This window comes from Microtus oregoni, unplaced genomic scaffold (assembly GCF_018167655.1).
Source record: "Microtus oregoni isolate MIOR12 unplaced genomic scaffold, Mior012 000002F_ref0000024, whole genome shotgun sequence".
In the NCBI taxonomy this organism is placed as follows: domain Eukaryota; kingdom Metazoa; phylum Chordata; class Mammalia; order Rodentia; family Cricetidae; genus Microtus; species Microtus oregoni.
In genome coordinates this window covers 719,667-734,133 of record NW_024543061.1, presented here as the reverse complement: position 1 = coordinate 734,133, position 14,467 = coordinate 719,667, and the positions used below count along the sequence as shown (strand labels likewise).

Sequence of the window (14,467 nt, the reverse complement as noted above, 5' to 3'; positions counted from 1 at the left end):
TAAAAATGGATATTATTATGACAGACAACAATGAAATCCAGAATATCATTAGAGAACACTTTGAAAACTTAAATTTTAAAAAAGCTGAAATAATGAACTTCTAAAAGCATATGGCACACTGAAAACAAAACCAAAAGGTCTAAAGAACTCAGACTCATAACTAGCAATGCGGTCAAAGCTGTAATCAGTCTGCACACCAAGAAAAGCCTGGAACACCTGCTTTTATTCCTAAAAGATCCTGTAGAATGTACTAGAAAACTCTAAAGAACACTTAAAGTTGCAGGATCAATATAAAAAAATCAATATAGCCTTCATGTATACTAGCAATGAGCTCTCTAAGAAAAAATTAGGTAAAATATCTCATTCAGAGACGTTCTAAGAAAAATAAAGTATCCAGGAATAAACCTAACCTTTAAAAAAGGGGAAGATCTACAATGAAAACTTCAAGGCAAGAAAAAGGAAACCAATGCAAACAAAAGATAACAAAAAGACTTGGAGGTAAAGAACTCCATTTTCTGCTACTGAGATATTTGCACATCCATGCTTATCGCTTCTGAATTGGCAGAATTCGTATTGTGAAAATGACTGTGTTATCAAAACTAATCTAGAGATTCATTACAATACCCATCAAAATTTCAGCATTATAATTCCTAGATTGAGGAAAGAAATCCAAGAATTCACACAGAACCACAAAAGACCATGAAGTCAAAGGCATCCTCAGAAGATTAAAAACAAAAACAAACAAATATAAGAGAGGTGGAGGTTAAAATACTCAAGTTAAACTGCAGAGCTATAGTGACCAAGATAGTCTGGTACTGACATAAAAAGAAACAGTCTGATAAAACAGACCGGGGACCTGGAGATAAACTGACAAGGGAAGGACATTATGACAAGGGTGGTAAAGACATGCAGCAGAAAATACTGTCCATTCAGCAAATCGTTTGGCCATCTGAAGAAGAATAAAATTAGATCCATACCTCCATCATGCACAAAACTCAAAGATCTTAATTCAAAACCCCAAACTCTGAAGCTGCTGGGGACATTAAGGAATACTCCTAAGATCTTGGGGTAGGCAATACCTTTCTCAGCAGAACTCCAATAGCACAGTAACTGGCCCCAAGAACGAATGGATGGGATTAAAGTTTCTGCACAACAAAAGAAACTATCAGTAAATACCCTACAGGATGGTAGAAAATCTTCACCAGCTGTACCTGAGACAAGGGACTAATAACCAGAATTTACAAAAAACTGCAAAAATGAACACCAAGGAAACAAAACTGACCAAAAAAAAAAAAAAAGGACTAATGGAAAGAAAAGACAGTTCTTCAAATAAAAAACACTAATGGCCAATAAATAAATCTGAAAAGTGTTATTCAACACCCTAGGCATTAGGGAAAAACAAAACTATTCTGAGATACTATTCACCCTAGTTAGAAGGGCTACAATCAATAGATCAGACAATACATGTTGGAACAGATGTGGGGAAAGAACAACTGTCATTCACAGCTGGAGGGAATGAAAATTCATCCAGCCCTTATACAAATCAGTTTGGAAGCTTCTCACAGTATTACAAATAAAACTACTATATGACATAGCTATACCATTCTCGGGTATATAGGTAAAGAACTCCATATCCTGCTACTGAGGTATTTGAACATCCATGTTTATGGTTGTGCTATTCATGATGGCAAGGTAATGGAACTGGCCTAAATGTCAATCAGCACATGACTGGATAATGAATTTGTGTTATTCATACATAATATGATATCATTCAGCTGTAAAGAAAATGAAATCATGGAATATTGATGAACTTAGGAAGAATAGTATTAAGCAAGGTTATCCAAACTCTGAAAGAAAAACTGAATGTTTTCTCTCACATGTGAACCCTGGCCTATAATGTATTCATCCATATAAACAGCTGTAGGTGTGGGTAAAGCTTAAAATTTCAAGGGATCAAGAGAGGGTAATATGAGGCAAAGAGAAAGGAAAAATTAAAGTGGATATAAATCTATTTTTTTCTAGTTTCAATTATGTTTCTTTTCAATGATGAGGATATAATTTCAAATTTCAGTGCACTGAAGCAGAAGCAAGTACTTTTGTATCTAAAGGAACTCAACATGTGTGAACCCTTTACACAGTAACTATGAAAGCTTTACTTTCTTTTTAATCCCATTAACCAACAGGAACCAGCCAAGAGTAGTCACTGGTTGTAAGAACCCTACTGCTGAAGACACCATGCACTTTGAACACGGGACTTGGGGTATCTATCCAGCTGGAACAGATCTGGAAGCCTCTCCCCGCGGACTATCTCTCACAGTATCTCAGAGTTCCCAAAGGAGGACTTAAGGCCTTCTTAATAGGAGGAAATTCACACCTGGTACTATAATCCCAACCTCCTGTTGCTGGTGAGGTCCTGTACCTTAGTAGAGAATCCACTACTGCCACATTAACCCAGTGTTAATGTTAAACATCTATCCTTATAGCCAAAGGTAAGTGTAGCTCTCACCCCTCATAAAAGGAGACAATTACATATTGCCCCAACTGGTCGAAATGTAGAGAATAACTTACTGTAGGGTGCACATCCCTAACTGATACATCTACAACACAACCCTTACATCAAATGACAAGGGGGACATTGTAGAAAAGAGGGCAGGAAGATGTTAAGAGCCAGAGGACCTGATATCTGCTATGAGACAGTATCTTCTATACATGGAATGACAGGGAATTTGAAACCTTGAAATCTCAACAATATGGCTGCCTAAACAAGACCTGCACACCCTGTCATGGACAGTGGAAATATTACAAGGCCCCACTTCTACATGGAGAATTATAGGCAATTAAAGACTGAGAAAAGATGGACAATCAGCCTTCTTCCGGGATGAGCCCCCTGATGGGTAGTCAACCTTAAATATGTATATTTGTATAAGTATACATATGCATACCCACATATGAGCAACACTAAATGAACCCAGCAGATTATATTCCTGTGTGCAATTTTTTAAAAGGTCATGAGGTTGAGATGGAGTAGAGGTGGTGACTTAGAGTTTTTATTGTTGTCAAGAGACACCATGACCACAGCAATTCTTATTAAGAAAACATTTAATTGAAATGGCTCACTTACAGTTTCAGAGGTTTAGTTATCATCATCAGGGTGGGGAGCATGGTGACCTGGAGGCAGGCATGGTGCTGGAGCTGAGAGGCTACATCTTAACTCAGAGTCAACAGAAGTCGACTGTCACACTGAAGGAGGCTTTAGAAAGAAACCTCAAAGCCCACCCCTACAGCGACACACTTCCTTCAACAAGGCCACACCAACTAACAGTTCCACTCCCTTTGTGGGCCATTTTCTTTCAAACCACCACAGAAGGCATGGAGGACTTAGAAGACAGGGGAAAGTGGGGTGGAAATGGTATAAAAACAGGACTCCTGTATGGAATTCTCAAAAAATAATAGTGAAATAAATGCAAAAACTGTTCTAGGGGATGGGTTTTGTAACCTTAAGTTTTTCTTTTGCTTCAAATTTCTATTACTTTCAAATACATCAAATCATTCTATTATGGTGTTATTTAACATGCAAATTATATTATGATAATAAAGTAAGAATGTTTTTAAATAAGAATAAAGCAAATGCAAACTAAGAAGGAGATTTCTGTGTGTACATGAGCATATGTGTGTATATGAGAGCATAAAACCGAGCTCCAGGAATGTTCTAGTAATAGTCACATGGAGGGGTATACAAGTGTTGGCGCAAGCAAGGCATAGCGGGGAGGTGGGGCACGATGAACATTTGTGCACTGTGCCCTATTTTCTGAGCAGCAACAGTGGCTGAACGTTGAGTCTTCAGTTTATGGTGATTCCCTGAACTGTACCTTGTGTTACCTTGCCTTTTTTAATTAAATCTTTTCATTTATTTTACTTACCAACCACAGTTTTCCTCCCTCCTATATTTTAGTTCTCTACCTCCACCTCCCATCTATCCTCTCCCCCAATCTACTCCTCCTCTGCTTCTGTTCAGAAAGAGGCAGGCCTCCCATGGGAGTCCACAAAGCATGCATGGCTTATCAAATTGAGGCAGGACCAAGCTACTCCCCTGCATCAAGACTGATAGAGGCATCTCCGTATGGGGAATAGGTTCCAAAAGGCCAGATGACGCGCCAGAGACACGTCCTGATCCTACTGCTAGGGGCCCCACAAACAGACCAAGCTACACAACTGTCACCCAGATGCAGAGGGCCTAGGTCAGTCCCATGCAGGCTACCCAGTTGTTGGTCCAGAGTCCACGAGCTCCCACTAGCTCAGGTCAGCTGTGTCTGTGGAATTTCCCATCATGATCTTGATTCCCCTTGCTCATACAATCCCTCCTCCCTCTCTTCAACTGGACTCCTGGAGCTCAGCCCAACGCTCAGCTGTGGATCTGTGCATCTGCTCCATTGTAGTAATAAGAGTGGCGGGGCTGCGTCCCCAGCACCCCGGCTGCCTGGCTAGCTTATGCCCGAAATAACAACACACAAACTGTATTCATTTAATCACTGCTTGGCCCATTTCTATCTAGCCTCTTCTAGGCTAATTCTCACATATTAATTTAGCCCATTTCTAATCATCTGTGTAGTGCCCCTAGGTGCGCTTACCAGGAAGATTCTAGCCTATGTCCATCCTGGGTCGGAGCTTCATGGCGTGTGTCTGCCTGGGAGCTGGGAGCATGGAGTCTCTCTCTGAGGCGTCTGCTCCCCAGAGGAGAGCTGTGGAGTCTGAGCTCACTTCTTCTTCCTCCCAGCATTCTGTTCTGTTTACTCCTCCCACCTATCTTCTAACCAATTGGGGCCAAGCAGTTTCTTTTTATTTAACCAATGACCTTCCTCCATCACTCCATCATGATGACAATTAGGGTAGTCAGACCTGGAAACAACCTAGATGCCCTTAAACTCAAGAATGGATAAGGACGCCGGGCGGTGGTGGCGCACGCCTTTAATCCCAGCACTCTGGAGGCAGAGGCAGGTGGATCTCTGTGAGTTCGAGGCCAGCCTGAGCTAGTTCCAGGACAGGAACCAAAAGCTACAGAGAAACCCTGTCTCGAAAATTCAAAAAAAAGAAAAATGAAAGAAAAGAATGGATAAGGAAAGTGTGGTAGTACATTTATACAATGGAATAGTACTCAGTGGTAAAAAAAAAAACAAGGACATGGTAAAATTTGCAGGCAAATGGATGGAACTAGAAAAAAAAATCATCTTAAGTGAGGTAACCCAGACCCAGAAAGACAAACAGTATGCACTCACTCATAAGTGGATATTAGATGTAAAGCAAAGGGTAATCAGGCTACAATCTACAGCCCCAGACAAGTTAGGTAACAGGGACAACCCAAAGAGGGATGCATGGATCACCAGGGGAAGGGGAAATAGATGAGATCTCCTGGATAAACTGGGGGTTGGGGGAAGAGGATCGGGGGAGGAATGGGAACATGAGAGATGGGCTGGCCAAGTTGGGGACAAGATATCTTGATAGAGGGCCCATTTTGGGGTTAGAGAGAAACCTGGTGCCAGAGAAACTGCCAGGAATCCACAAAAATGACCCCAGCTAAGACTCCTAGCAATAGTGGAAAGGGTGCTTGCTTTTTAATTAAAAGGAAGCTAAAAAACTTCTCACATTATCTGGTAAATACTTATGCGTTACTGGTAAGTGTTAGAAGGAAGAGAGCTTATGGAAATGAGATGAACAAGGGGGCAAACATGTATAAGAGGTATATAAACAGTTACTAAGCCCCAGTCTTAATTTCAAGGGCTAGAAACAATTGGGAATTTCTAAGTCCCTAAGTGGTGCATTTTCTATGGGGCAACAGGGCAGATGCAGGACCTTACGTCTGTGTCTTGGTAATGTTTCTAAGACGACACCCATATTCAGATTATATCCCTGAGCTATACCACACAGGATAAGTGACCGTTCGGGACTAGAACATTCCAGAAATGAGACAAAGCTGTATCATAAGACCTCTGGCCTTCTACCACACCTATAACTCAGTCTCCAATCAGCAAAGATAATTATATGTTGTATCAGTAAGTTTATCAAATAGTATTTTCTATGATCATTAGTTTTTTTTTAACCCCTGGGGAAAAGGTGTTTTCCTGACATAGATTTCAGACTTCTAATACAGCTTGAATATATTTATTAGTTATCAAATAGCAGATTATAACTTCACCGACTATTAAAGGGCACTGACCTACCTGATTGCCTCTCTTACAGTTATTTTAGCATAGGGTCTAAACCAGCCTTGAACAGCAGCCCTGCTTTTGTGTACCAAGTGCCAGGGCTACCAGGGTGTGCCACCATGCCTGGCTTCCGCACATCAACTTTAAAGATGATAACCTATATCAGACACATTAGTGATATGTTAGTAGTATCTAGAATTCAACTCTGCCTTTTCAGTTCAGTAAATCTAACTGGATTTTTCCCTCGTGATTACTATTCGATAAGCTTAATACATAATATATAATGTCCTTAAGTTTTCAGAGTTAGTAATTTTATGTACATCAAAAAAGAACACTGGATACATCAATCAAAGTGTCTGCATTTAATGGGAGTACAATTAATAGTATGGTAAAGGGGAATTTAAGAATACTTTTTAAGAAATAACAGTTTCAGGTAGGCAATTGTGAGGAAGATAATAATCATACAAGCCAGAGCCACGTGATTGCTCCACAGTCCCCAAGGTGAGAGATCGATGCCCTGTCTTTCCAAGTAGGCATCACCAGTACAAGTCCTGAAATTTAAATGTACAAAATTAATTAGGTTCATCCCCGTATCTATCAAATATTAATCAGTATATTCAGTATTGACAGGTTAGTCAAATCGGCACTCTCCTCTGTAACTTACTAGATTCTATGCTAAGCAACGTGTACCTAATTAAGTTAATTCCTAAAAGAATCCAAAAGAGTATAACTATTAAGTGGTTTAGCAAATTTGGTCAAGTTAACATAGTCTTAGTATGAACTAAGTTTCTTGTCTCTTCAGACTCATTAGATTTAAACCTATAATGCTGCTGTCTGAGGGCAGAAACACTGACTCATTACCTCAGCTGTTGCTATGCCAGGTTCAGTCCTTCACCCACACAGTGAACGCAACAGGTCAGAAAGCTACATCTGGCCAGAGGGGCACAGTGGCTGTCAGCCAGGGACACGTCTGTCAGCTTTTGCTGCGTGCAGACATTCAGCCAGAGGGCACAGCTGACAGCCTTAGGGAGCAAGGAGAGCATGGCGGGGTGGAGTGGCCCCAGCAGGGAATCCAGCCCATGTGGCCACAATTACTGTGGCTGTTTTTCCTGTGCATGGTGGGATTCAGCAGCTTTCAAACCAGCCATTCCATCCTTGTGTGTGTGAGCATGAAGCCTGCCATGACTCCTCCTCCTGCCTTACCACTGACTGGCTGGGACTTTGTGTTAGGAACAAGCCACACCTAAGTCAAACCAAAATGAGGTGGGCAGGCAAAGAAAAGCGCTCAAGGAAAAACCCCTTGTCTGTCACAACCCAAAATAGAAAACCATCCTATTAACTAGTAGTACTTTTTACAACTGAGCATTCAGGAGATATTTGAGAGATCAGCACTCTTTTCTTTCATTAATCTCTAAATAAAAATATCATAAAAGTATTAACATTTTAAAATAAAGTCATTTAATTTATTAGGACCTGAATTCTATTTTAAGTCTTGAAAGAGTGCATCCTCTTTAGGGAGAGTTTCAAATCAGTTTAAACGAGCATACACACACACCACACACACACACACACACACACACACACACACACACACACACCAGCTGGCAGCCTTGAGTTCCATGATGTTCCCAAAGGCAGTGAGGCAGAAAGTGGTACCAGGGTCACAGCGATCAGTGACCCCCTTCTTGCCCTCCCTGCTCTAATGCTTGCAACTCTCTTCCACTCTGGGCTCTGGGTTGTAATCCATTCTGGATCAGAGACCACAAGTCCCTTCCAAACTATCAAACAGCCCATTTATTAACCCCAAAGTTCTGCAAAGTAAGAATTCAAACCCAATTAAAAAAATACCAAAGGGAACTTTTAAAACATCTCACTCAATACACAGGGAAGTTTTTTTTTTATATATTAAATATGGCAGTGACTGGTATAGGTTATAGGAGCTTCAACATGGTCACATGAAATAGTGTATAAGGGATCCCTTCACAGACTGGGAAGTTTGACTCCTCCCACCTCTAAGCGCAGTAGCTGCTTTACAGGACGCCACAGGAAGACACAAACATACTGTGACACTGGACACAGACTTACATCATATTGCTGTAATCGCAGGTGTTGTTGGCGGTTACATTGAGTCCGCCACAGAAATCCTGTCCCAAGAATTCATTGTACTGCAAAGCCTAGAATACATACAAGAACACAGCAATGTCAGTAGTGTGAAATTCCAGAAGGTTTCTAAAGAGTCATCACAATCTCATGCTCAAATTTAATCTTTATTGTTATTTCTAAAAGCATACCAAGCTGCTTATGCACAATCTTTCTTTCTCCTCTTTTCTTAAACACCAAAACAGGCAATCAAGAAACTCAGGGCTGGGATGCAACTTCCAACTGGCCAAGAGGGAAGACTTGTGACTACCCCAGAGCATCCTCATCCCAATTTTATAACCCATAACTTTTATAATTAAAATGATACAGTGATGCTTAGTGAACACTGTTCATTTGTAGGAACAACCTTTTCTTGTTTTCAGAAAAAAGTAATAATAATGGAAATCAGAAATTTCATTGTACTGAATTTAAGACACAACGGTTTTGTGTTTGATTAGTTGCTATAGCCAACACGGTTGCTGAGTACTACGGTCGACTTCTCTTCAGATCTCAGTTCCAATATAAACCATGCAGTACAGCCCCCATACTCTCTTCCATTTACTTCCTTACTGAACAGAAAACCAATATTCTTCATCAATTAGTCAACACTTCTCTTTTATGTGATTTCTGCCTACTCTTCACGTCCCTCTAAAAATGGGTTGACTATGGAAAACCCCAGATGACTCCTCGACCCTCCAATAACAAAGACTAATAGGAAATGATTAGCCACTGTTTCTGGGAGGAAACCTGGATGGGACAGGGTCCCACTTGAGCATACGACAAGGTTAGGCATCGTTCCACCATGCCTAGTTTGGGACTCCGGTCACCATGACAAGCAAGGACAACTTACTGTGTAGCCGTATCGAGGAATGCTGAAGTACTGGAGCCAGGACAACCAAGGCTCAATGGTTGTGAGATTCACCAAAAGACCAGAAAAAATCTGCAAGATGCAAAACCTATAGGTTAGAGCCAGTCCAGCAATTTCACAGCTTGAGGTAAGACCTCCTTTGAGGCCTTGCAAGTAGACAAATGTGACAGTGTATGCCTGTAATCAAACCTAGGAGGCAGAGACGGAGGGATCACAATTTCAAGGCCAGCCTGGAATACCTGGCACAATGGTCTCAAAAACAAAAACAACTAAAAAAAAAAAAACCTCCCCCGCAAATAACCTACATCTGCTAAACATCACTGCTAAGGCTAAGGCAGTACGAAAGAAAACTTCCAGTTATTGTACCTCCATGTGAGTACTTCTGTCGTGGCTATTTATGGCATTAAGGGAGGATAATGCACCCATAATTAGTACTATAGATTCAAGTTATTTGATGACCCTTAATAGTTTAACTATGTCTTCAACTTCCTGTATAACTGCAATGGAAGATCAAGAAACAGAACCATCCCCTGGTCTCCCATGGGAAAAAGTTGGTTCCAGGCCTCCGACACTAAACTACATTCAGATAAGCAATTATCTCATTTTGAAGATGACACAGTACTTTAATGTAACCTGCACGCAGCTTTTATGGTTCTATTCATTTTTATTGTGTGTGTGTGTGTGAGTGTTCTGTCTGTATGTAAGTGTGCTGCACACATTCCTGAAGCCCCAGGAGGCCAGAGAGGGTGGTAGGCCCCCTGGAACTGGAATTAGTGACAACTGCAAGCTGCCCTGTGAGTGCTGGGCATCAAACCTAGATCGTCAGAAAGAGCAGCCAGTGCTCTTATCTGCTAAACCTTCTTTCCAGCTCAGCCTTTATACTCAAAATAGACACATTACAAGCGATCACAGATTATCTGCAGAGTGATTAAAATGCCTAATACAACACGAATGCTGAATAAAAAGTTGGCATATTCATTTATTATTTATGGATAAATGGAATAAGTGAATGAGACAGTATCCCTATGTAGTCCTGGCTGCTCTAGAATTTTCTATGTAGGTGAGGCTGGCATCAGATTTGGAGTAATCTTCCTGACTCTGCCTCCCGAATGTTAGGATTACAGATAGAAGATGCCATTACTGGAGTATAGTGTTCTTTAAGGAATAATGACATGGAGAGAAAAGTGTCATGCATACCCAAGAAAGTATACTTTTTTTCCAGTTGAATCTTTTGATACGGACATGGGAAACAGACTGCTATGTGATTCTAACTATGTCACCCATATGCGCTCCTCCTAATAATCCTAGAAATATAGAGAACACTAGAATAATTCAGGACAAACAGGTTGCTGTACATCCAGATGAGATTTGATTTACAAAATTATATTCTATAGCCATGGCTGTAGGAACTACTTTAGATTCAGAATGCAGGTACAACATAATCTCCAAATTAGGACAGATGAGACCATGACGTGGTGATGATGTGCAGCAGAAGACATAACTAGTACCTCCATGTGAGCTTACCTATGCGGCCAGAGATGGCTCAGCAGTCAAGCGCAATCGCTGCTCTAGCAGAGGACTGAGTTTGGTCCTCAGCACCCATATTAGGTGGTTCACAACCACTACTCCAGCTCCAGAGAGTCTGGCACTGTCTTCTGGCCTTTGAGTCACTGCATACAGATGCACATACATGCACATAATCCAAAAATCAAAATAAATAAAAAGACTGCCCCAAAAGCAGAACCACAGTGGTGATGCCAGGAATTGACCACATAAGGTTAAAAATATGCAAAATGAGGTTCTCACGGAGTGTGTTCTGCCATACTAAGAGCGCTGGGATATGCAGGACAATGACAGTGCTGGCGGGCTGCGTGTGCATGTTCAGGAATGCACTGAGAACTGATCTTACGACATTCCATCTCTGAGTAAAACACGGATTGAGCACTGGCTTTGAAGTCCTGTTTGTAATAAACACTACATAGCAATCAGCCCAAACAGAAATTAAAACATATTTTTTTTTACTTGTTTAAAGGTATTTTATTTATTGGATGAGACTATAAACAAGGATGATTATTTTCTAAATAATATATACATCGGTTGTTTCAAAATTGAAAACTGAAGGAACTAAAGCTTAGCCGGACTTCAGCTAGTGCCGTCTCACTAGAGTACGGCCACCTCTAGCGAAGAGGACTATGTGCCTACGTGCTAGCTGTTCCTATTTAGTGATGCAGGAGAAAAACCATGGGAGCTGCTCCTTCTGATTTATCACGCGTGCAAAATTGAGACATATACAAGATTAGGAGTGAGGACACATTAAACAATGTGAAATAAATAGGTATCTACTGAAGGTAGGTGGACTTTGAAAGTTCCCAGCTTCTTCTTAAAGATATGGTCTCAGGTAGAGCAGGTTGCCCTCAAAGTTACTATGTAGCTAAAGATGACTTCAATTTCCTGTTCCTTCTGCCTCTAAAATATCTCGAGGGCTGAGATTATGAACATACACTACCACGCTTTCTTATGTTTTACTATTTTAAAAATGATATTCAAGTTATAAGAGGGACCCAAGACAGACTCTTTGGCACACAGTTAACTTCTCCCAAGCTTCACTTTCTCCTTTGCAGGAATTCAACCAAGCCATTTCTGGTTACTAACTGGTAAACACCATAAAAGATATGCTGCCATTTTTTAAGGAGTCAATGTTAATCCCTGTTTTCAATGATCCCAAGTTTGTCTAACATCAGATCAGCAAGAAGTATTTTCTTCCATTTCTGTGACTTTTCCCCTTTTCCGTGACAACAGAATTTACTGCATAACAATAAACTCACAAGGTACAGTGGTTTCAATGCCAGCAGTTTTGAGACAGGGTCTCACTGTAGCTCAGGCTTGGCTTGAACGCCCAGCCACACTCCTGAGTGCCAGGCTGCAGATATACACCACCACACCTGGGTAAAAACCAGCTTTTAGAAGCTTGTTAGTGAGGCTCTGTCTGCAAAGTCACAGCGACATTCAGTAGCAACACAAGGGACTTGACAGAGGTTGGGAGCAAAGCCATCAGTTTCCCTAACAGTCACTTTATTTGAGCCTCTGGCTTTCTAAAAGGGGCACAGTCCCAATGGAAAGAATCCGCAAAGCAGATTTCTACAACAGATGGATATACAGAGAGAACAAGGCCAGGAGTGTCTTCTCCGAGAAGCACTGTCCATACTCACCATCATAAATACAAAAGAGATTGTCATGAGAAGTGTTGCCACGGATACCACACTTTGGCCTGCAGCTATGGCCAGTGCCATGGAGCTGGCTGTATAAGCCACCATCATAAGGCTGAACATCATGATGAAGAAAGCCCCCACCTCGTTTTTTAGTCCTGAGAAAGAGAAAAAGCAATCAGTGCCGCTGCCTCGTGTATTGGGTTTGTCTGTTGTGCAAATAACACTGTAGCAATCACCATCAGAATTAAAGAGAAAAGGTCACCAATGTCATTGCTTTATTCTGTGTCACTGATCAGCTAACAGTTTCCTTTCCCATGCTTGTTTTAGGAGCAGTATTTCAGATAACATGTAGATTTCTTTAGATGTAGCAAGAATAATTCTGAGCTCCTTAAATGAACAGCTACAGGCTCCACACTGGCTCCATTACTACTGCCTTCTCCCGCCACAGGAAGTTCACCAACAGAAAACACTCATTCATCCAGACATCCCCACATCTCTCAGTATTTGTTCTAACTACATTAGGGAAGAAACTTGGTTCACAATTAAATGACCTCAGGGTTTAGTATACAAAGGAATGGAGGGTTCTTATATCACCTATGTCTCCCTAGACATAAAAAATGGCATTAAGTTCTTGAAGTACTTTATAAACTATGAGGTAAATATATGTATATATACATATATGACTATGTATATATCATACAACCTGATGATTTTGAAACACTGACAAGAAAATGGATCAAGAATCTAAGGCTCTCGATGCCATGTCATATTCATTATGATAAACCTCACATATAAAATGGAAGTTTTAAGCTCTATTGGTGGTTCTCATACTATAGTGCTTTGTAAAAATAGAATTACCAGTATGTATGCATGTGTACATGAAATTTTGAATCAGTGATCCTAAGGCCAAAGCCTGGACATAATGTAAAAATAAATCTGTCTATATCTTTCAGTGATTTCTTTTTTTAGTTAATAAAATAAACAATCCCCAAACTCAACATGGTTTTATTATTAGAGAATATGCATCAGAGTATGTGTAGTTATTAAGATTTTCTGTGTCTTTTTAATATAGACACATAGAAAAAGATCAATAAAAATATACAAAGAGAAATTAGTTCACTTTACATCCAAGACTAAAGGCAATTTCGTCTGGCCTATTACTTACCTAACATGAAGTATAATATACAAGTGAATATAACACTTGGCAAAAACCTCATGGGTAGTAAGTCAGATATCAGCTTTCCAAAGAAGTAAGAAGATACTCTGTAATATCCACTGATGTACTCGTGTCTATGAAAATACAGAACATAGATCTCAGATTAGTCCAGAAAGCACGGAACAGAAGATAGGGTACCTGTCGCACTCCTAGGGTCCTCCCACATGCTCCAGGTTGACCCCCAAGCCTTTCGCCATCTTAAGTGTCACCCTTCCTGGCCTTTCAGCTTCAGGCAGCTCTTACACTGTGACCCTCTCTCAGCCCAGCACTTCCTCTGGCTGTTGTGGACTCGGGCATCAGAACAAAACTTCTTCCTTCTTTAAGCATACCTTACAACCTTATAGCCCTTCCAGCTACTAGCTAATCCCTCCTGTTCCTGACATCTTTCTCCAGTTATTCCAAACTCTTCCACCAGTGTCTTTGTTCCTTTGATGTCTGTTGATTCATTTTGTTGGTAAATAAAGGCGGGCAAATCTCTGCAACCTTTGAAGAACAAGGGAGAAAACCCAGCCAGCTCCCTACAGTGAAACTGTCCTCTGGCTCCTTCCATGCCTCCACCCGCCAAGGCTTGTACTTGCTCTGCCTTTGCAATCGTGATCTTCCCACTTCTGGCTGCTGAACCACTCAACTTCCAGAAGCCCTTCACTTCCTGTGCTGGAGTTATATCAACCTGTGATTAATCAAAACAAGTTACTTTTTCAGCCCTGCTGATGCTGCTTTCTCTCTCAGCACTGGGATTGCCTAACTTCAACCCAAACTTGAAAATCGCCTTTCTCTGGTAGCAGGCACCATATGCTCTGAATTTTCCACCCTTACCAAGACTCCTCGTTCTTAA

The 14,467-nt window shown here is 40.9% G+C and overlaps 1 protein-coding gene across 3 annotated transcripts in view; it reads right to left on the bottom strand.

Moving 5' to 3' along the window:
- Positions 1-6,539: 6,539 nt before the first annotated feature.
- The window catches only part of LOC121434341 (broad substrate specificity ATP-binding cassette transporter ABCG2), a 99,458-nt gene continuing 91,530 nt past the window's right edge, over positions 6,540-14,467 (bottom strand). For all 3 annotated transcript variants that reach the window (XM_041633221.1, XM_041633201.1, XM_041633210.1), the window contains exons 12-16: positions 13,582-13,706; positions 12,417-12,571; positions 9,190-9,279; positions 8,286-8,374; positions 6,540-6,751 (exon numbers count right to left, since the gene is read on the bottom strand). In XM_041633221.1, the coding sequence (XP_041489155.1) occupies positions 6,601-6,751; positions 8,286-8,374; positions 9,190-9,279; positions 12,417-12,571; positions 13,582-13,706 (610 nt within the window). In that variant the 3' untranslated portion in view covers positions 6,540-6,600. The remainder of the gene's footprint in view (positions 6,752-8,285; positions 8,375-9,189; positions 9,280-12,416; positions 12,572-13,581; positions 13,707-14,467) is intronic.